The sequence below is a fragment of the Leuresthes tenuis genome, unplaced genomic scaffold (assembly GCF_036924035.1).
Source record: "Leuresthes tenuis unplaced genomic scaffold, fLeuTen1.0.hap1 SCAF_7, whole genome shotgun sequence".
NCBI classification, from domain to species: Eukaryota; Metazoa; Chordata; class Actinopteri; order Atheriniformes; family Atherinopsidae; genus Leuresthes; species Leuresthes tenuis.
Genome location: NW_027325361.1, coordinates 15866643 through 15890263, shown reverse-complemented (window position 1 = coordinate 15890263; position 23621 = coordinate 15866643). Strand labels below are relative to the sequence as shown.

The 23621-nt window shown below is 41.6% G+C and overlaps 1 protein-coding gene across 2 annotated transcripts; it reads right to left on the bottom strand.

Moving 5' to 3' along the window:
- Nucleotides 1–145: 145 nt before the first annotated feature.
- On the bottom strand, nucleotides 146–23165 carry zfr2 (zinc finger RNA binding protein 2). Of its 2 annotated transcripts, none has more exons than XM_072389522.1 (19): nucleotides 23079–23165; nucleotides 19024–19270; nucleotides 18636–18753; nucleotides 17276–17503; nucleotides 16460–16794; nucleotides 15382–15570; nucleotides 14910–15150; nucleotides 13538–13719; nucleotides 12773–12892; nucleotides 12315–12460; nucleotides 11208–11334; nucleotides 10871–11085; nucleotides 10450–10618; nucleotides 6980–7154; nucleotides 4141–4229; nucleotides 2848–2943; nucleotides 2395–2506; nucleotides 1807–1904; nucleotides 146–1722 (listed from the first exon to the last, which is right to left on the bottom strand). In XM_072389522.1, exons 1-19 carry the CDS (start codon nucleotides 23129–23131, stop codon nucleotides 1549–1551), a joined length of 3114 nt encoding a protein of 1037 aa, XP_072245623.1. In that variant the 5' UTR covers nucleotides 23132–23165; the 3' UTR covers nucleotides 146–1548. The 2 variants fall into 2 exon arrangements, with proteins under 2 accessions (XP_072245623.1, XP_072245624.1); XM_072389523.1 differs by having other exon boundaries at nucleotides 19039–19270.
- Between the last annotated feature and the right edge of the window lie 456 nt (nucleotides 23166–23621).

Genomic DNA, 23621 nt, shown 5'->3' with positions numbered 1-23621 from the left:
CTCAAGACTTGACGCTGTGGGCGACATCAAATCCTGTCTTTTTCAGAAGAAAAAAAATAATAATAATAATAACGCCCTTCCTCGTTGCTCATTAAGTGTTTAATTGGCGCAGTTTTGCAGAAACAAATTAAACCAGTAGACAAAATGGTTGAGGTGTGTTTTAATATCTCCCCTTAGTTTTAGGCAAAACCACAAAGACATTCAAATGATAGGACTGAAACGTTCACACTTCCTGTATACACAATACAAAATAGACTGCAACGTCCTTCTGAAATAAAATAAGCAATACTCATATATGAGGCTCTTGGTAAACGATTATGAAACTAAAAAAAAAAACGTACAGTAATTTTCTCTTGTCAGCTTTTAGGCTGGAGTTGTGCAACTCTTCCCTACCTGCCTTACAACTCTGTTAAATGAGACCTTTACAATACTCACCACACAAAAACAACAACTTATATGTTACCCTCACTCGGTCTCCTGTAGTACGCAACATAATGCAGGCACAAGGAAGAAAGTCATCTTCTGAACGTTACAGCAGATACTCAGTCTTATTTCTCTAACTAAAGTTTCTCTCCTCCAGTAAGCATCCTTTGGAAGAAAAAAAAAAGGTTACTCAGCAAAATTATTCAAAAGATAAAACTATGGCTGCATACATCTCTTAAGTGCTTTGTTCCCTCAGCATGTCACTGTGCAATACAAGACCTCTCTCTTAAGAGACAGATTCTCTTTTAAGTGTGACCCTTCACAAAAAACTAAAGGAAAAAAAACAAAACTCGGAGGAGTTCCTTTGTGAAGATGTCTCGGCTTATTTCAGTTTTGCCTTGTTTTGAAGGTGTGATGTAGGGCCTTTGGTTCGAGTTCAAAATGACATGAAAAGTTCAGATTATCCTATTATTTCTGACGTGTAACCTGTAGGCACAACGAGCAACGCAGTCCTGTATGCACGCAGCTCCAAAAGAGTCTTCTCTGACCTCTCTTACAGTTTCAAAGCCCTAATCTTTCTTCTTTAACATTTTTCAGCAGCATCATTACTTCAGCGAGTCCTCTGGAGCTGGATGGTAAAACCGAGGAGGCTCGAAGAGCAGCGGATTCAGCTTATTATTCAACGTGAAACACTGAAAATATAGCTTAAGGTGCTCATCTTTCGACTGCATCGGAGGCTTTTATATGACATAAAACAGTAGTGGTGAATATTGCAAATGAAAAGAAAAGGGCTGGCCAGCAGTTAATGTGCTGTTATACTGACGTGGAATGATGCAATCAGTAACTTTCATGATTTCATTTTTTCACTGAGCCAATTTACTCGGCATTTTAGAATACAATACATCTGCATGGAATCACTACATGGGAGAGGGAATTGCAGTACAGATCCTCAAACTTCAGCCCCCAAACCTCTTGTTTTAAGGGTAGACATGTAACATGTAGAGTCAAAGTTATATTTATGTGTATAGCTGTGTGTTAAGATTGTTTCCAAGATAAGAAAAGTTTAAAGTAGTGACATTCTACCAGTCTCTAAACTAGCAAACTCCTCTGCTCCGGAGGCAGAGGTCAAGCACTTCCTTCTTCTTCCTTCTTGTCTTTTTTGCCCTCCCCCTCGCCTTCACCCGTGTCGCTGATGTCCCGTCGACGTTTGCGGTTGCGCGCACTGGCCTTGGACGACGGCAGCAAATCCATGCCCAGAACATAAGGAATCTGACGGAATGCAAGCAGCCGCAGAGCATGCTGGAACCAGAGAAAACACAAACAATGAGCTGTGAGCAAGGCGTGCTTGTATTCAGCAGAACCAAACCTGCAGCGTAGGGGTACCTGTGCACTGGCAGTTATATCCTCCCGAGCTTGAAGCTTCATGCTTTCTAAAGCATCTGTTGGCTCCTTCTCACAGGGATCCATCAGACCTGGTCCATCTGCATATAGAGAAGAGAAAACATGAATTAACGTGTCACAAAAAGTTAATCAGTCTGTTTCTTTTTGTACTGCTTACATCCGTGGCTGGAAGCAGCGTTACGGAGACCAACTGAAATGCTGTAACTGCTATGTTTAAAAATCCAGAACCAGTGTTGTGTTTAGTTTTCCTGATGCAAGAGAGAACCATAAAAAAACTGAGGTGCGACGCTGCAGTGAAACTGAAGCAGCAAAAGAAGAACATGAATCGTCTGTGGATGCTGCCCAAAGTGTGGCACAGAGCTGCATTCACAGTCGCTGTTTGCAGCTGAATTTTTAAACAATGTTAGCAGCTACATTTAATAACACTGTCCACTGGAGTTTGTAGATCTTGCTCAAAGCAGTGTGTATAAATCCTCTTATAGGCGCTCATACATCCTCTGATGCAACAAACGTTCTGTACAAGTCATTTGTTAACATATTGATCTACTCATGACTTCATATCTGAATGACCTGGCAGCAGGATGCCTGTAGAGATGCACTCCAGGACCCTGCGCATGGCCTCCCCTGGGCTGAGTGGGCTTGTGGCACTGCTGATCACCTTCTCAACCAGCAGCTCCATTGCCTGCAGAAAGAAAAATACGCTGAATGGAATTCATTCACACGCTCACACGCCGTGGATTTCAGTCTGCCGTGTGTAAGCGTACAATTACAACAGCATAGATCAATTATCTACTGTTTAACATGTTTTTTTCAGGTCTTCAGAACAACCTGGATGTTGGGTGTAAGCCAACAGCTCTTGACACTCATATACATTTGATGCCCATAAAGTAATAAACCATCCAGCATATAGTTATTGTGTTTATGTTGTCTCAAAGACAGTCCAAGGTAGAGATAAACATACAGGGTCAGACTTTAAGTTTAATATCATCAGATGATGTGGAGCAGAGAAGTGAATGCACTTACCCAACTGGGCATTTTCCCCCAGGTAGGAACACGCTGACATAAATCTCTCAACACCCGGATGATGATCACACAGGACTGCAGTCCATTCGCACGAGCCTTCAGAGATTAAGAAACAAGTTCCATTAAGACAAAATAAAGGACTTCTGTCCCTCTATCAGGACAGCTGTACCTACACTTTATTGCCAAAAGTATTCACTCATCCATCCAAATAATTCAATTCAGGTGATCCAATCACTTCCATGGCCACAGGTGTAGAAATTCAAACACTTTTTTTTTCTGCTTCTACGAACATTTGTTGAATGGCTTGCTCTCAGGAGCTTGGTGAATTCCAGCGTGGTACCGTGATAGGATGCCACCTGTGCAACAAATCCAGCCGTGAAATTTCCTCGCTACTAAATATTCCACAGTCGACTGTCATTGGTTTTATAACAAAGTGGCGCATAGTGTGCAGAACTTCGTCGATCGCTACAGACCTCCAAACTTTCGCCTTCAGATTAGTTCAAGAACAGTGCGTAGAGAGCTTCATGGAATGGGTTTCCATGGCTGAGCATCTGCTGGATGAGTCGGAGTTTGGCAGGTGCCAGGAGAACGGTACTTGTCTGACTGCACTGTGTAAAGTTTGGTGGAGGGAGGATTATGGTGTGGGGTTGTTGATCAGGAGCTTGGCTTGGCCCCTTAGTTCCAGTAAAAGGAACTCTGAATGCTTCAGCATACCAAGAAATTTTGGACAATTTCATGCTCCCAACTTTGTAGAAACAGTTTGGGGATGGCCCAAACATGGATGAGCGAGTTTGATGTGGAAGAACGTGACTGGCCTGCACAGAGTCCTGACCTCAACCCGATAGAACACCTCTGGTTTGAATTAGAACGGAGACTGTGAGCACAGGCCTTCTGTCCAACATCAGTGTCTGACCTCACAAATACACTTATTTAAGAACGGTCAAAAACTCCCATAAACACACTCCTAAACCTTGTGGAAAGCTTGCCCAGAAGAGTTGAAGCTGCTCTAGCTGCAAAGGGTGGGCCGACGTCATATTAAACCCTATGGATTATGAATGGGATGTCACTTAGGTTCATATGCGTGTAAAGGCAGAGGAGCGAAAACTTTTGGCAATATAGAGTATTTCAATGAGTAGATGTTCTGTGCAGATTGCAATACAATTTGTCCACTTTTATGTCAATAGCCAGAGTGCTGTAACTAACAACAGTAATTAGCCAGAAGACATTTCCCTTGTTGTGCTTTGAAGTGTCATAAAAGAGGATAGCCAGCAGAGATCATCCAACATCTTTTACCTGGAACCATTTGGCGTGACGGAGAGCTGCCAGATATTCCAAACATTTCTTCTTGTTCAGCAGATCAGGAGGATCCTTCTCATCCTCATCTGTTGGAGATGGAATATATTGACATATGACTTACATCAAGCAAATGCATAACCCACACGATGAGTATGATACATCGGCAGGTGTTGGTAACCGAGGATGTACAGTCACTGATCAGGGAGAAGATTAACACTGGAAGTTCCTGTGTGCCATGTGAGCAGACATTTCCTTCAACCCTTAAATAATCTGAGGGGTTTGCATTAGTTTGGTGAGAAACATAATGAGGGGAGAGGATGAATTAGGAGCACAGGCATCGAAGAAAGAGGAACAGAATGTGTCTGATTTACATTTTTATGAAACAAGTAGTAAAACAAAGCCCCAAAGTCTACTTTGGAGGGGAGGGTTAGAGGCACATGTGAAAAAGAAGGAAATCCCAAGGCATTCAGAGATAAGTGTGGTCATATTTTAGTTCCGTTTTCAGTTTATGATGAAAGAATTGGTCTCCTGTCATCTTCTCATCTATTTATGGTTTGATATCCCTCTCTCAAGGAAAGACATTTTGACTTTTTAAACACAGCTGCGTCTGATAAAACGAGTAAAATCTTAGCTCATGGTCACTTAGTTGAAGAATCATATAATCAATCATAGTGTTTGATAATATCATTTGCACTAGTGCCTTTCCCAGAATGCCAAGTCAAGACATTAAAGAATGTCTTCTATTGTCTGTTGTACAGTGAAGCGTGCTTATACCCCGCTTCCTTCTCACTTAACGTGCACCGATTAGCCGCTGCTTCCTCCAGCAGGGCAAGATGCACCGACACGCTGCAAAAAACGCTTAAGGATGATCTAATAAACACAACGAGGAGACCAAAGCGTTTCCCCACATACACAACTGATTGAGTACATACAAAAAGCCCCAGGTTGGGCCCGATCCACAGAGATCCCAGCTGGCAACTTAAAAGACTCATAAGATCTGAGGCTGTCAATGTCCCAGTGAACGACTCCTGGACACCTCCAGAGGTTTAGCCCTGATGGCCGCACAATCATCAGTATATTTAGTTTACTTCTAAAAACAAATCTTCTCTTTCCTGAGATACAGATTTGAGAGAGAGATCGTTCTGTGTTTCATCCGGGAAACAAATCATTTGGGCTCTTTTACAAATAAGCCCCATCAATATCATCATGTAAACAGATTGTTAATGCTTTCATGCTTTGAGTGTTGTGCATTTCCTTCTTTTCCACATTTGACTTGGCACAAGTTGAGTAACAAAAACTGACAAAAGATGTATTTGATGATGAAATTTGAACAGTTGTAAACTTGAAAAATGTAAGTAATATCCCTTGTGAGAATGAATTAATCAACTGGGGGGGTTGGAAATAATTTCACTCTATACCACATCCTTTAAAACTGGATCTGTATAGAGGATCCCTCATCCAGCTCGTGTCTCATTCTATACAAGTGAAGTAAGATCTGCTTAACTTAATTAGCATACAAAAAAATAAAATAAATCAGCTTCTGTCTGTGTTAGATGTTTATCAAATTGGAACAAAGACACAGACAGAATCGAAAGACATTTTTTTTACTGGACTGCGCTATTTCAAAAGATCAGCCTTGGGGCTTTTCACACTTCCGTGTTCAAGAGAAGTGTAGCAAAAAATTGTTGAAATTATCTTTTTTTTTTTCTTTTTTTTTTTTTTAAACAGGGGGTTTACGTAGCACATACAAGGCCAATGTTTTGAAGTCTACCACTTAGAATCAAAGACCCACGTTTATCACACTTCTCAGAGCTGGGAGCCCAGAATGAGATGATGCTCCCGCTATGAAAAGCTTGATAAATAGGGGTGAAGTGGCTGTTTCACGTGTGTCAGTGTGGTGTCAGACGAGCCTTTGGCTTGCCAGGGTCTGTTGATACAGAATGGGGCACTGATCAACGAACCCAAAGAAAACTTAAAAAAAAAAAAAACTTTAAAAAAAAAAAAAAGGGGGGGGGGGATTAATTACAGACAACAATCAGAAAACATTTCTGCCATGTTTTCAAAATGGAAAAAAATAAAAAACATCAAAATGTTGACATTTACTGAAGCAGGCGGAGGAGTGGTTGCAACACAATGATCTTAAACAGTTATCTTAACTGCTGAATGGGGGAAATAATGACTGTGGCGTCATTAGTTTTACCCACATATTATGTAAGTGCCGATCATTGTGACGCAGTCAAAACAGCACTCCACCACCTCATCGTTGATAATGCCAGAATGGGAGAATGGGAAGTTGCTGGACCTCAAAAATCCCCTCATAGGTACCATTACAAAAAGGCACCAGGAGGCAAAACGGCTAAATCTACAAAAGAGGATATCTGCAAAAACAACATTATCATTTGAAGCATTTTCATCCCTGGGCATTATCTGAACAGCGATCAACTGTCATCACAGCTTTCAAAAGGTTTTATATGAGCGTGTGTTCATGAAATAAACACACACTCTTGTGGCACAGAAAGGTCGGAGAGCCCGGCTTTTGATTCCCATTGTTTTGAAGAGAAAATAAAGAAATAGGGGACTTTCTTTTTTTTTAAGCTGCAAAAAATGGAAAAATGAAGAGTGGGACAAATGAATGTGTGATTTAATTCTTACAAGTTAAAGAAAACAAATGCAGAATGTGGGCTAAATTAAAGTCCCACCTAGAGTTTTTATCTAGTTACTCATTTGTTACTAACAGGTGGAAGGGTGGAGTAAGGGGTAGAAATATAGATATAAGTGTATTGCACACACCACTAACATTTGGTCGTCTGGTACTGAAAGCTTTGGCTTCTCTAACCTTTCTCAGCCGCTTTTCCTCCTGCCTGCTTGTCCTTCTCAGTAGCAGGGTCCTCCCTCATCAGCGGCGAGGTGAGAGAAATGGTCACCTGCATTTTGGGCTCCTTGCTCGAAAATATCACGATGTTCGCCTCCTCTGGGTGAGCCTGCACCTCATACTGATCTTCAGAAAATGTCTGCCGGTTAAAAGGACACTTGGGATTACTCACTACAGAGGAGGAGGGGCGAAGGGGTAAAAAAAACAGCCTTGTTTGGTGAGGTTGCAGAGCAACACTGCTATTCTGTCTTTAAACTCTTTCAGGCCATTGGGATTTAGTTACTTTCTTAAACAAGGCACTGACACTGAAAGGAAATCGCAATAATTGGTCATGAATAATGTCTTTACAATTTCAAAATTTAGAAAAAATGAAAAGGGGTAATTAATGAAAATAAAGGTCCCATCTCACTCTGTAGGATTCAGGTGTCATAACCAGGCAGTAAATCTAAAGATCAGTGAAAAGCACCTTCAATGAAACATTCATACAGCTACAGCCAGATGGATTAAGAGTGTGGAATTACACCACGTCACACCCTCGTAGCCCACGTCTGCCTTACTCTGAAAGCATAGTAAATCTAAAAATCAGTGTGAGCTTTTCTCTGCAGCCTGGGGACAGTTTCATCATTGGTGAACATGTAAAAATCTCTCCAAAAGCCACACAGTTGTCTCAAGAGGGTAAGTCATTATGGCCAAGCTAGACATTTTCTGTCAACAGTAGATAGAAAATAGAGTGGAGCTATTTATTTCATTCTCATAGTCCTGTACATTTATGATTTTACTCATTATTATATAGTATACTGCACAACATAAGTGAGAACAGCCCCATGCAACATCACTTAGACATGAAATAATTAAGAACCGTTTAACCTTATAGCAACTTCAGGTTACCTTGGTTCTCTCAGAAGTATGAGTGAGATATGTCACTATGGGATACGCCCTCCCTGTGTATTTCTCAGAAGCCGTTATTTCATGACACATTCTGATTGGCTGGTGATCGTGATGCCCAAGCCTGTGTCATGCAGCAGCATCATTCTAGATAAGCACCTCAACTCGCTTCACCCCAGCAAGAGAGGTTGTCTGGTGAGACATGTCATTCATGCTCCTCTGAGAACCTAAAGTTCTCATTCCTACCACTCATTGTGATATCTCACTATGGGATACAGAAACTCCCAAATTGCCAGACAAGCTCATCTCAGGCAAACACCAGCGCCAAATAAGCAGACCCTGCCTCGGAGGAGCTAAAATGGTTATAGGAACCGAGGGCCGTGGTTCCTAGTTCCTGCATGTCCGAATGTGCGAAAAAAACGGCCCTATTCCTGAAAAAGTTATAGGAATTGCAAAAGGTTCCTACAGTGGGAATGCGCCAAGAGAGATGGTAACTCCTTCAAAAGCCCCTTCAAAAGCCCCCCTGTCTAAATACGCGCGCAGAGAGCAAATTGGACGTAACAAATGAAGTCGCTGTTCTTCAACAGAGAAGAAGGTGGTGGGGAGAAAGCTTGAAAGATAATGAGTGAGTATGAGACCACCAGCTTGGAGACAACAGCAGGGTTGGGTTTCAGTGAAACTCTCACATCCCCAGGGGAAAATTGGGTGCAGGAATGAAGGAGTGGGTGAACATCACTGACACGCTTCATAGGTGCCAAAGCCAGCAGCAACACTGTATTCATAGACAGCTGTTTGAGGTCAATGTCACCTCGCGGCACAAAGGGAGGCACGGAGAGACCATCCAGCACTACTGTCAAATCCCATGACGGTCCCAGGGATTTGGACACTGGAAGCCTATGTTTTGCCTTCATGAAACAGCAAACAAAGAGATGTTGGATTTCCAGTTTCCCTTTAAAGCCCACATGGCATGAAGAGATAGCAGCCAGGTAAACCTTAACTGTGGAGAAAGTCTTCTGTTTGTCAATTAAATCCTGTAGGAATGACAAAAATCACAAAATAACACTGGAAAGGGGTGTGTCCCTCTCTGAGGCACCACTCTTCGAACAACTTCCACTTACAGCTTTAAAAGAGGCTTAGTCGAGGACTCACACTCCGAGGCAGCCCAACTGTGCTTAGACTGTACTACTCAGGGGCCAAGCCCATAGAGCATGGCTTTCTGGCTGAAATATCGTTCGCACTCGACTGCAACAGCAATGTCCATGTCCGGCCATAGTTGTCCACACAGAAGATGATAAATCTCTGCCAGCCACTGCATTCCTGGCCAGTGCTTGCCATGATGCCTGAGGGATGCCACCCATCGCTGAAAATCTCTCGCGTAAGCAGGCAACTCGAATTACTAGATGACGGAAGTCATCAACCCCAGTAATCAAAGGCACAGCCTGAAAGGGACACTATTGTGCAGACGAAAACACTCAAGACAAGATGCTGAAGGTTCTCACGGGTCGTGAACAACAGAGTCCAGTGCCAACCCCAGGAAGACAATATTCTGTTCCAGGGATAACATAACTTTTATGATAAAAACTAGATCGGTCAAGTTTTGAACGAGCACATTCATCTACATCACTGCCTCCTGGTTGGACCGTGCCAAAAGGAGCCTGTCATCCAAATATGTAGCCAGGCAAAATCTCAGGGAAATTACTGCCTTGGTACATCGCACAAACATTCTCAGGCTCAGGGACAACCCGTACGGAAGCACGGTGTCAGTGTAACAAACATCCCGAGAAGCAAACCTCAGATGTTTCCACTGAGGAGGATAAATTGGAATATGGAAATATGCGGCTTTCAAGTCGATAGACATGAACCAGACATCCCGGCGCACCAGACACAGCTGAGATGTGTATGTGAGCATCTTAAATGTTTATTTCCTGAGGTATTTGTTCAAAGCACTTAGATCCAGGATTGGGTAATCCAGAGTGACAATTTTGACTCATTTTACAAATAAGTGGCATATAAAGGGGGTTAACTCACTTTTGTTCTTAGTGTGGAGGACAAACTGCTCTCTTGTCTGGCTGCAACGGATAGCTGTACATGTTCACTAATGATTAATCAACTGCTCTAGTATAAGAAAAAACTGATTAGAAGGTACTGTTTTTACAATTCATGAAAATATACTTTGCTCTTCTACAACAAAAAGCATAAAGGGTGGAAACCTGTGGTTTCCACTCTTTTTGCTCCACAACAATATTTTCCAGTCTTTTGCCATTGAGATCTTCTGACATAAGACAAAAGAAATTAATACTAAAGATTCATTTATTCAATTAAATAGCTCCTACACTTGAATACATGGCATTTCGCTAAATGATGATGAATGCAGCTTTTGTCTAAGCATTTTCACCAACAGTTAATATCAGGAAACTTAACAACTCATGATCAAACAAATGTGAGAATGCTGATGTTGTGAATTCCTCATTTGTCACAATGCTTCCCTCACGCTTCTTCACACACAGCACAGAGTCAAAATATTTCATTTACTCATAAAGTTTGCTCACCGCCAGTTCTGTTGGTAGCTGTTTGGCGATGGCCTTCAACACCGAGACAGTGGGTTTCTTAGCAGTCAGCAGGATAAGTTCCACATTTCTGTCGCCGCGCAACAGCAGGCCTTTGGCCAGGATGCCAACCCTCATCACACCTTTTAGCAGCCGAGGAGTATTCTCAGTACTGACAGGGATGACAACAGGCCAGGACAAAATGTTGCACGGCTGACTTGTTTGCATCATAAATGAAGATGGTTAGATCTTATTTTTTCATGATATCTGTAGCCACATGTTACTATTTAGTTGTACAAAATACTACACTTGCAATATGAAAACGATATGAAAATGTCCACATACCACAAAAACTACAGTCATTACAGGCATCATGTGTTTTCCCCCCAACTTGTCCAGATAAAAATGTGAAGTCTCTACTTACCTTTTTTCCTCTTCTCCCTCTGTAGCAGCAGTAGGACTAGCAGTAACAGCTACTGTCTCCTTCTCGAGCAGCGAATCTGACACCAGTTTTAGAGCTCTCTCAGAGTGGGAGACAATCCTCTGAACAGCCTGGAGCTCCTCTTCCACTGGGTAAATTGTGGAGTGCTTGGCCATGATGTAACGGTCATCAGGAGTGTCGGGCCGACGCACACAAGTCTTGAGGTGGGGCATAGGAGATAAAACGATTGGACGATTCTCAGCAAAAGTTTGGATTTTAGTTTATTTCATAAGGCACACAACACAAAGGAAGGAGGTGAAAAAGCAGTTGTAAAGCTCACCAGCAGAGGGGGCACCGGCATACCAGGACGACTCATCAGAGGTGGAGGAGCCATCCTGCGCCTCTGGTCCCCCCAGTACATCTGCTCCTCCTCCATCCTCCTCCAGTACATGTCCTCCTCATATCGCCTGCAGAAAAGAGGACAAATGTTCACATGCATTCATTAAAAAGCCATTTATCCAACAAAAGGACATCATGGCAGCCACAGTCCTTACAAAAAGAACTATATCTAAAAATTTGTCAAGACCACCTGTTGATCCCACAAGAGAATGATCATATAAAGATCATCTGTTGAAAGCACAGCGTTTGTTCAAAGAAACATCGTACGACTCACTTTCACAAACAGGAAACTGCTCCATCTACTTGAATGCTCTTGCAAAGGCTTATGTCACAACCCGGTCCCTCCGTTCGTCCCAGGATTGTCGTCTAGCAGTGCCTACACCACGCCTAAGACAATCCAAACTCTTTTCATGTGTTGTCCCACGATGGTGGAATGACCTACCGAGCACTACCAGAACAGGGGCGTCCCTGTCTATCTTCAAGAAGCTCTTAAAAACCCAGCTCTTCAGAGAGCATTTCCTATCCTAGCACTTACCTTGTATTTCCCTACCCCCTCTATCTCTGCACTTTATCTTTCTGCACTTCTTTCTATGCCTACACCCTATCTCTACTCTGTCACCTCTGACAGAGTCGGACTAGTGGGTTCCTTCTATGTAGTTTATTGTTAGCTTTATATAGCTTGTTAAATCTTCAATTGTAAGTCGCTTTGGATAAAAGCGTCTGCTAAATACATAAACATAAACATACACAAGTGGACCCAAAGCTGCTAACCTTATGGGATAAAATCATCTCATTGCACCTATTCTAACTGTCCTCTGGCTGTTACATACAATAAAACAAGGAGGAACATGTGAAAGAGAAGTCAGAAACAGTCAAGACATGCGAGTCACACAGTCAGCTGGTCAACTTCAGCACTTCCCCTTTACAGGTGTTACTGATATAAATGCATCTTGCTCTGTCTTTCTGTTCTTTGCCAACAAAGGAAAGCTTCAAATCTGACTTCAAAGTGTGAACAAGTTTAGGCCTGTGACCAAGCGTTACGGCTGACCTCATCTCTATGTGCCAGCGCTGCTCGTCGTCTCTCTGTCTCTTCAGCACCGCCTTCTGCTTCTGCTTCTTTAGCTTGCTCTCCTGCAGCTTCCTGGCCCGGTTACTGGGCTTAATCTCCACAGGAAGCTCTGGGTTAACTTTCTTCTGTAGGGAATCAGAGCACAGAACAAATTCAAGGAAAATCTAACAAAGTCTGTGCACATCCTGCAAACTTCAGAATTACAAACTGCAGAGACTAAATGGGACAAACCAAATATCCAGACATATCTGTCAAACCAGTCCATTCATTGCCTGAAATCCCCTATATTGTAGCATTTCAACCAAAATGAATTGACTGGGTTGTTTATTTCACTACAGATGGTGAGCCATGGGGGAATTAACGACGCTGAACTATACATAAAAGTTCCTGAATGCCAAAAGGTCTATGTGGATGTCTTTTGGCTATAACGGACTTACCTTGTACTGCAGTCTGTGTCTTCTTCCCTTCAAGTGCATGTCTTTAGCATTGGGATCGTTGAAGCTGCACTCGCACAGTTTACAGTGAAATCGAATCACTTTTCCATCATCGTTTCGTACCTGAAAGAGACAAAAGATAAATGGGTAAAAACGCACCAATACAGGTGGCCGACACACAGCTGTCCAGATTAATGAAACTTATACAAAAGCTGACAACAGTGTCCGTTGTTTCCATTAAGGTTCCGCTACACATAATTTTTCTCTTGTATATCGTCAAGACGACCACATCTGAGTCTTCCTTTTAGTTTTGATTCTGGCTGGTGGCCACAAGTCTGAATGTAACATAGCTTGTTTCATCAAAAACCTGATGACTCCACCACTTCTGACCCATTAAAAAAAACATACATATTCTATGAAGTGATATTTCAAAAAGCTCATTTCTAATCTGCTTGATAACTGGATGGCAGTACAGATAATGTTGTTGTGATATTATACCACTATACTGTAAAGATAATCGTTTATTTGGTTTAGAAGAAGAAGAATATGCCAAACACTAACAATCAGTGTTACACTCCTCTGTTATATTGAATACAGTTAAACCCCAAAACAAGTGGAAACTCCCAAGACAAGCACACGGTAATAAGAATTTTACCTTAATGTTAGGTTCACCATTTTGTCAACAAACAAACCATAAAAGGTAAAAAAACAAGCAGTCAAACACAGTATATTGCACCAGTGGGGATGTCATGTGGATTTTCCTCCTACCTCTTCTACATAGTCGTGTCCTACAGGCTGGATGTCCCCTTGACCTGCAGCTTTGTCACTTCTTTCATCGTCACTCTGTGGCTCCACCTTCTGGACTGACGGCTGAACAGGCTCCTCCACCTTAGCTGTTACCACCGCCGCCACTGCCGCTGCAGCTGGAGGAACGCTGGTTGGTCTGTTGGCTGTGAAAGAGAACAGATGTTTTAATGAGTTGATTTTAGAGAGAGCATTAAGGCCACTCATTAAAAAAAAAAAGAAAAAAAGAAAAGGTTAGAATAAATATATTGTAAGTTTCAGAAGATGCTTCCTCGACATGTTAAAATTATAGGACTTCTACTCTGAAAAGAATGATGTTTATATCCGTGTTAACTAAAAGCTATTGGGATGGTTACAGTTTGGTATGCACTTTATTTTAGTTTGTGAGTACAAGACAAAAGAGACTCTATTTGCCAAAAAAAAACGCAAAGCACATGCTGATATGTTTACGTTTTTGTTATTTTTAACTAAGAAACTAAGGTTCCTAACAGAATGAAATGGCACAGAAGCATCCAAGTGGCAGCCATGAAAACAGCTGTTCAAATGCCTTCTTTATTATGTCTTTTAACAATAAAAAACCCAAAGAACTTGAGAAGAGATGATAGGAGGTAACTTTTATGACTGTTGGATCAAAACTACAGTCCTCTGACTTTCATTATCTTTCAATGTATGTGCAAGCTGTCAAACTTTTTTAAATTCACTCAGCATGAACAGAACTAATTTCTAATTCAACTAATTTGCTTCGATTGTGATTATATTACCAAGAATTGGAATGGAACTGGCTTGAATTGGACTGTATCTCTGAGGAAGCTTGAGATGACATTTGTTGCGATTGGCCGCTATCTAAATAAGACTGAATGGAACTGAATTGAATTGAATGGTTTCTAAAGGAGACCCAGCATAGCGGGGGCCCTGGCTGGTCTTGGTTCTTCACATCCACAACCAGTGAGAGAAGCAGAACGTTCCAAGTTTACAGAAGACAAATGTTACAAGTCCATCTGTTAAAAATCAGTGGAAAGTGGCTATTCATCGTTTTAGGAAATTCTGCGGGTTTATTATTTTAACAAGTGTGGGTTTTGTGTAAAACTCTATTTCAGTATTACCCTGCTTCTATTCACACGATCATGCACCTGTTACTAAAAGCCAACAAGTCTTTCTATCTAAACTGACCTGTGAAAACTATGTTTCTTTTTAAACTGCATGTAGGTACATTTGGTTAAATGTGAATTGTGAAGCAGAGCAAAAGAGCGTCATTCTGGATCAATAAATTTGGGGGGATCAGATTGGTGGGAAAAAAAAATATCTGATTATCTATAAAACAAATCACTAAACTTACAAATGGCAGTTATTTTGGAAGGAGCTGGTTTCTTGACTGCCAGGGCTGATTTGGTTGTGGTGTTTACAGCCAGCTGTTTTGGCATCGCAACAGGAGTGGAAGTGGTTGAAACCGCGGCAGAAGCCGAGGAGGAGACTGGAGGTTTTCCAGCTGTCGAGGTTGTGACGACTGGAGGAGAATTCACCAACACTGGCTCAGTGGAGGGTATTGGTTTTCCAAGCTTGGTGTGAAGTTTCACCACCTTTCCGAAGTTGGCAAAAAGAGACAGAGAGAGATCCAACCATTTAAGGCTGCTGATACATAATCTCATCCCGAATCCCTCAGGGATGTTTTGTTCCCTGACTTGGCAGCTTGGATGGAACATCACATGAGTACATCACAGTCATTTCCACAAGTGGAAGTATGCCAACCGTCTTTACTTTATGAGAAAACAAATACTGAAAGAGAAAAAAAGCATCACGGCTTTGCTAACCTTCAGGTGTTTGGCGCCACGGATATGGGCAGCATAGGCATCCACTCCAGTGCATGATACATCACATAACTCACAGCGTAACTGAGTCTGGACTCCTCTGGGCCCATTGCTGTTCCCAGTCTGCCCCCCAGCTTTTAAGGCGGCTTCTTTCTTCTTATGCTTCTGGCCCTCATTGTGTTCCCGGTAAGTCTGAAGCAGGAAATCAAACCAGTCAACGGGATGAAGTCACCAAAAATAATCAAAGCTGCTAAGTAGGGCTGGGCAGTATACCAACTTTTAATTATACACACCACTATTTTCCCAAATATGGATGATACCATTTTTACCGATATAATCTAATGCGGCTGGTGCCACCTGCAGAGCTTACATTGTGCATTTCCCTCAGCCTGCATTTGTCAGCAACAAGCTGCACTTGCTCTTAACTTCTCCTATTTGCTGCCAACCTGCAGGGTTTATCTTTTTAAAAGGTAACCACCTGACAAGTGGCTACTTTTTAGACAAATCGTGGATAAATTCCACAGAAGCGCACACACGTGTCCTCTCTGCCCATCAACGCTGCAACTCTCTGTTAACTCAGACTAACCCGGATTTGGATTGGTTGGATTGACCAACAGTCAATCAGGAAAATAAAGCAGCCAACTTTCTTACTTTCAGTGTGTACTTTCTAAATAAGACGGTCCCTCTCTGTACATCAGCTTCACTGCAATTCAGTGAGTGCGGGAGAAAATTTATGGCATTCTGTGACCTCCAATGTAAAAATAATGAGGAAAAATGATTATCATTAAGTTTTTGTGACATAATATGTGTGGCACCGAGTTAAAACTGAATATAAAATTCCAGTATAAATCATATATCAACATTAAGCCTTGAAATACCGGGATATGTAATTTGGTTCACATCACCCAGCCCTAATTCTATGCAGTTATAGCATATTTAAATATGTGTACTTTGCATTAAATCTTAGTATTAAAATGTATTTGTTCCAATTTATTTGTGATCTGATGCTTTGAGATGCACAACTAACTACAGCAATTAAAAAATGTAATTAAGCTGAGTTGTTTATTTTATCATGACTTACCTGAGGGCCTGCACAACTGATTTTACAAATTTCACAGTAATGAAGCTGTGGCTGCTTAGGAGGCCCTTTGGGCCTCTGCAACTTGTTCTGGTGAAAAGCAAGCTTTTTGTAGGAGTTTCCGGTCGGAGCCGTCACCATGTTGCTGCCTGAGTTACTCCATGACGAGCTTGTCAATTGCTTGGGTGGTGGCTGGATGGGGTGCTGGGGTTGCTGGGGCTGCTGTGACTGCTGCGGTTGAGGCTGGGGTTGGGATAGAGCCTGCTGGGCCGGCTGGTAATAGGAGGGGGTGGATGCAGAGGTGTAGCCAATTGAATCGTAACTGGAGTAGCTTATGCCTGGAGGTGAGAGAGAATGAAGAGAGGACCGAGGACAGAGTTACTCAAGAAAAAAAAAAAGAAAAGCAAGCAGGAAATGGGTCAAACATGAACAGTCAGCAGTCAAAAAAAGCAATAACTAGCACTTTAATTTCCCCAGGGACAGAACCAAGCCCCACACCCACCCTGCTTTGACAAAGATGTTGTAGAAAATTAACTTCATCTTTTAACTTGCAAGGTATCACTGTGCGTATGTTTCACCTGACCTAAAAGGAGAGTATTCACTACAAATATATATATATATATATTTTTTTTAAATACTGCTGTTTATGCAAGAATAAACAGCCCATATTGTACCTGTGTTCCCTGCACTTGTGTTAAGTAATACATCTTTCTATGTTCACCTTAGTGTTTGTAATACACATGTAACTACCTACTTTATTAACATTACATGGATGCACCACTTTTACATATATGCTGCTCATCTGTTGTCTTATCTCACCAGAGTAGGAGGTGGCTGAAACATTAGAGCTGAAAGAAGAACCAAGGGTGTAGGATGAAATGGGTGTTGGAGGCTGCTGGACACTGGTGGACACTGGGTAGATGTTGTAGCTGGTAGACACGGAGCTGGCGGGGACAAGAGGTTTCAGGGCAGTCACCTGCCGCTGGGGCAGAGGAGGCTGGTTGTACACAGTGGAGGGTGCTGGACTGTAAGCGCTCTTCACTCCAACTGATAAAGAAAGGAAGGAGGGGTCAGAGATGGAAGGAAAGGACATAAACGCAGAGTGAGTGACAAAGACGGTACAAAACAGACCATTTCCTCTGGCACTACATGCTGTGGGGTTTATTGCTGGGTGAGCAAAATTTGACTTTGGATTTATTTCCATCATAAAATGTCATCAAGGATGCATCAAATTAGTCCTCAAATAAGCCAGAAGGACGTCAAACTCAGATAAAACAATCAGTATCCTTAGTAATTCTCTCCAGGGCAAGAAGTCCTGCAACCGATGCCCTGATCTCAACATCGTAAAATCTGTCTAAAGATCACATGAAAAGAAACTGTGACATCATTATAGACGTAAACTGAACACCTGAAGCTATTTCAGCTGTAGAGTCAGGTAAGCAGTTAGAACTTGCTGGATTTCCTGTGATAAAATGGGAAACTGCTTCCGTGATGCTGACTAGATGTTTGTAAGCACACAGCACCACGCCTGTGTCACCTCTTTAAAAGAGGCGGTATCATTGGCAGACCAGCTTCAACCCCTATTGCTGCCCCGGTACTTTCACACATGAAACCGATGTGTAACAAAGGCACATCAGTCCCGGCTCGAAAAGCATGTTTGAAAAGGCCTTTGATAGGAAATATAATATTTTTAAGGCCACAGAGACTAAATATTCCCGTTTGTCTTTAGCAAAGCAACCCTGAAACCAAATCCTCTGTCAAGTTGCAGAGAATGAGCAGAGTCTCAGATAATTAGGAGCTACAAAATATAGATGCGGTCAGAGAAAATTAACAGTATTTCACCCAATGGGGTTGATTTAACTCAACTGAATTACATGTTAGTTTCAATCCATTTGAAGTTGGCGTATAAAAGAAATAAACAGTTTTGGTACTTAATGAACTGTGACCACGATATGTCCTGAGCAGAATAACAAAACACAAATAAAATAATAATAAAATGCTCTCTTGTGGATGAAATCACCACAATTGTCATTTATGAATTTAGAATCTGTTTGCTGTGATTTTTCAGCTTCATCATCCATAATGAGCTAAAATCAACTCTGCCGTGCTGCCACATTATCTGCTTCAGTTATCGCTCAGCAGTGATTTAACAAAGAATGCGACAAGTTAAGAGACTCACCAGTCTGGTAGTAATTATCTGTGGGTGTCCTCTGAGCTGAGGCTATGCTCGTCTGGTAATACTGTTTGTTGTCATAGGTTGTTACAGCAGCAGGTCGTCCATAACTATAGTTGTCCTGCTGTTGTTTACAAAAGAGAATTCCAAGTTTATCTGAGTGGATTACTGAGCACATTTCACAACATCAACAAATATAACAATATAACAGGTAAATGTTGAGCAATTTTTCAAATTCTTAGTGGAAAAACAAGATTAAGCATAATGTACTGCTGAATGAATACTTTGAATGATTCTTTATATACCAAAATGAAAGCCATTAAATTAAATAAAGTCCAGCATGCAACATGAAAGTGAAGAGCAGAAATCATAAAAGAAGCAAAAAGCAACTGACCATGTCTGAGTATACCTGGTACGTCTGTGGGGTTGTGGTGGGCTGTGGAGGATCTGGCTGCCTGTAGGTGTAGTCTTGAGGTGCCGGGTGGCTCTGATAGGCAGGGTAAGGGGCCGTGGCCACAGGCCGGGCTGCCTGGACTGGCGCAGGGGCGTAAGATGCAGTCACTGCATGGGCGACAACAGGAGCCTGCTGGACGCTGTAACTGGCTGTAGAGGGATGGGAGTAGGCAGGAGGAGGCTGGGTACTGGTGGAAGAGTAGAGAAAGTGAGAATGGCGTGGAACAGAGAGGTAAACCTTACAGAATTTGATAAACAACCAGAAAATGTCATTAAAAAGAGTTTACTTTGATCCAAAACTGTACAGTTACATTTTTCCATCATAATGGGTAAATGAAAATAATTAGGATACAGAGAGTAAGTCAGTCAAAATAAAGGGTTTTTAAACAACTAAACCATAAACCTTTCATCGAAACAATTTGAAAACCAGATGAAAATCTGTGCAACTTATGCTCTGCTCATCTGAGATCCTGCCTGCATTAGAGTGGGACTAGTTTACAGACAGCCTTTGCTGTCATGCCCCTCTACACTCCCCACAGGCCTTCCAGAGGCAGTGCGTGGGCTTCAATGTCTCGCCTGTCTGCACCTGTGAACATGCAGATTCAAAGCCTGCCTGGTGAGGACTGCAGATATTCACCAATCTTGCTATTGCGACTCAACATGCTCACCAACTCAAACCTCATCAAATCCACTGCTGCATACCACTCAGCCACACAGTATCTGTAGTTCTCAACTCTGAGCAATTAAATAACTATTGAGAGGGAATGCCCAGTCACCAGTTCACATTCCAGCCACCAAGTGGAGTCGTAACACTGGAAAAATGCAAACAAGAACTGTTGTTTTGGTACTTTTACTCAGTTTATGTAGATGGTTCCTCAGTCCCCATTCATAAGGGGGTAAACTCCTTCACCCGAGCAGTTTTAGATCATCTACTTCACAGTAAGTTGAAGATCACACCAATAAAGACAATTTCCACTGTGTATCAAAAAGATTTTATTTCATTATTAAATGGATTTTGCCAGAAAAATATCAGCATGAAAAACATTCTTCCAAGACTCAAGAGTGATGTCTTCAAATGTCTTCTTTTGACTGACCATGTTATTTGGTTAAAAAATATCTATATTCAAAAAAAGTTGATCAATACTGTGAAACATTTCGAAAAAAAAAAAAAAAACTTTTCCCAGATGCAACGTAAACACATTCAATTCTGCATGTCAACGTCACACCTGAATGAGTTTACTGAAGCCAAATTTATGGCGACAAATGAGATCAAGACTTCTAAACTGCCAACCTACAAGGACTGGCCCACAGTAGCCTTCCTGTCGGCTACAGGCAGCAGTAACTGACATCAATAACTGATGTTATCAGCATCTCTATAAAGCTTTCAGTGTCAGGAAGGACAGGAACACGAGAGGGCTAAAATTAAAAGATGCATTCAGCTCATATAAGCACTCATGCAGTGAAAGTAATCACAGCACATTTTTATCTTTTAAAAACACTTAGAAAATACCAAATGGCTAAACAGGAATGTGTGTTCCACTACTGAAGAGGCCTCAGGGTTAAAGAGTCTTTTCATTTTCCAAAGAGTAACTTAATAGATCAGCGATGTGAACGTCTATAATCCCATTATCTGGTTGTCTGGACAAACGTGACGCACACCACATTCTTGCATATTTCTAAACATTTGTATGCAGCATATTGTAAGAATATTTCACCAGAAAACAAACAGGATTATAAGTCAATAGGTTTGATCGGATATATTTCTCTGCTGACCTACATGCCCGCTCTGCTCATCCCTGCAACAAAAAATGCTCTCCGGTCCCAATGTTAAATGATTATTTTACATTTTAGACAATAGGATAAAACGTTGATACCTCCTCCATATTTATTAACTAGCTCAGTGTTGAGAAATACAGATACAACTGAGTGGTGGGCAGTAGGAGATTTGATGGAGGGTAAGTGGCTACAGCCGTTGCTACGTTCCTTCTCTCAATGATTTTATGGCAAACACAACAAATGAGAGCATTTCAATTTTAAGTTTAATTTCAGATATGTTGCCTGAATCTTTCTTTCCTCATCGTTTGTGAATTAGCGTTATGTCAGTGCATTTTGCAGGGCTTTTCCCAGCACCGTGTCTTTATGGAAATCCGGTTCAATAAAAGCCCTGAACACACATTGAAAGGTGGAGAGTCTGTTTGCGATTTCTCAGTGTGTAGAGTCCTCGTCCCTCAACTGCAAGATTAGCAACAATTTCTGATCCAAGCCTCTCAAGATAAAGTAGCAGTTTGCCTGAAAAGCGTCACATACCCAGCCACACTCTGCGTTATCATAGCCCTGTATCCTTGGTATCTTTGCTTTAAAGTTAGTCCATTTTTTTTTTTTTTTTTGCTTTTATGTAAATATGTGCACTGACAGTTTGCTGAAATCGAATAGGGTGCAACCACCGTGTTTATCTTGATTTATGATTCACCATCAGATCTATGCAGAGCCAGCTCTATGAGCCTGTAAAAGTGACCAGCACACTTATGATCTTTAACTGAAATCGTGTCTGCTTCAGCCTGTAATTCGTTTCTCCGTGTACTTCAAACAATAATGACAACACAAGTTACAGGATGCACCTCCAGTATCATGACACGTGTTAAGTCAAAACGTTTTTTTAAACTAATTTACTGCAATGTAGAAATTAGGGAAGTTGCTGGAGTTGGCATTGTGTGCAACTATTGAACGAACTGAATCAATATGTGGTTTAGAAGCTTTAAAAATGTGAGAAAGTCATGCAGCTTCAGGCATAACTTATGTGTTGGTTGTAGCGTGGGACCAACAACGGTGCTCCCATTGGATGTGTTAAATAACACATTTCCTACCACTGGGAAGACAATGCATACAGCAACGGTGACACCGACTGTTTATACTACTGTATCTAATTAATTTCCCCATGTTTGTGGACCTACTTTGTGGGCATCTTTTATACTGCATTGATATCCCTCATACATGATTTGTCATTGCGGTCTGACCTAGTCTTAAACAGATATCCACCAAAATATGCACCAATACATATAGTTATATTATAATTTAAGGTCACATTAATTTAAAAAAAATATTCATGACAATTACAGACACATTAATCCTGCTATTAAAGCTATTAACCCTTTACCTTTAGCAGTTCAGCAGAATACCTTGTCTGATGCTACAGGACTTCTATCGTAACGATGAACAGGATGCGATATAAACCTCTGAGGTTAGATCTGGGGGCGGGGGTGCAAACTGAGTGAATATGTTTGTTTGTTGGAGGATGCATGAGTGTTATAATATCAGCACTGCGGTGCAGAGAAAAGAATCCTGCTTGCCAGGTATGTCGGTTTGAATACAAGCCAGAACAATAGATGACACAGGATCCCTTCACGCTTCGCTGACCGCAGAATAATTATATTGCATATTAGTTTATTGCTTGTCTAAATAGAGAGGCTCGATGATTAGGACAAACTTGCCAAAGCAGTCTTTGCCGGTGTTTTACCGGCGACCAGTTCCCTGCCTTCCGAAAACATTTCTCCACTCTGCCCCTTGTCAAAAACTGCTCTGTTGTGCGACTTCAGTAATGTTGGAGCAGGGTTAGCAAGTCCTCTTTAATCCTAAACGTTGGCCAAAATCTCCCCCGCTGCAGCATTAACCGCATTATGCTGTCTGAAACTAACTTTCCCTGTGACGTTACAATACAACATGAGGGAAAGAGCTGAACCATTTCCAGCTGCTTACCCACCAAGACTGAACATACGGGGGCTTCACCTAATGCCAAGCGGCATGTCGGTGAGCACTGGCCTAGGAACTCGGTCAGCTAGCTTTAGCTAACCGTTACCGAACCAGCGGGTCAAGCTAACCGTCTGTGCACCGCTTAGCAATTAAACCCCACTGGTGACCGTGTCTCTACCGATACGTCCCAGCAACTGGTACCCGTGGCTCAAAACACATACTGACAACAACCTACATTACTTGAATTACCTGTATTGTGGACCGGCACCATGTGTGAAGCCGAAATAGTTGCTTGCAGCCATCTTGGCATCTCCGGTACAGTACAGTACTGGCAAACAGCAGTGAAGCAGTGAAACTCAACGGCAAGATAGTTCCCCCCGTCTATCTGCTATGAGTATCACTTCTCCACCGTCTATACTGGATAGTAGGACCAAAAAAAATCATATAAATAAATACAGCTCACATGTCCAGGGTAAAATAGTTCTTTGTATACACAATTTAGTTTAATTTAGCTTTTTTTTTTTAGTATATTGATTTACATAGATTGCTTTTGGCATTTTACTTCTGTTGTACCCCCGAGTAAAACGAAGACGGAAGTCATTTATAGTGAATCCTCTCAATTTGCTTGTTCTCCTGCCATTTCTGCCGCGAGGCTGGACATCATAATTAGGGATATTAATGAGGGAAATCATTCTTATAATCTCTTTGTGAGTGTGTTAGCTTTTCATCAGGTAAAAGATTATATTATTCTAATTAGTTATCATGATTATTATTATCATTATTGTCATTATT

Excerpts from the sequence above, each read along its gene's own strand:
- zfr2 (XM_072389522.1), bottom strand. The coding sequence starts at position 23,131 with ATGGCTGCAAGCAACTATTTCGGCTTCACACATGGTGCCGGTCCACAA. Across the intron at positions 11,335-12,314 it reads CGCTGGCACATAGAGATGAG|GCGATATGAGGAGGACATGT; the intron begins GTCAGCCGTAAC and ends TCTTTTCTGCAG. Across the intron at positions 10,619-10,870 it reads GAGGGAGAAGAGGAAAAAAG|TACTGAGAATACTCCTCGGC; the intron begins GTAAGTAGAGAC and ends CATCCCTGTCAG.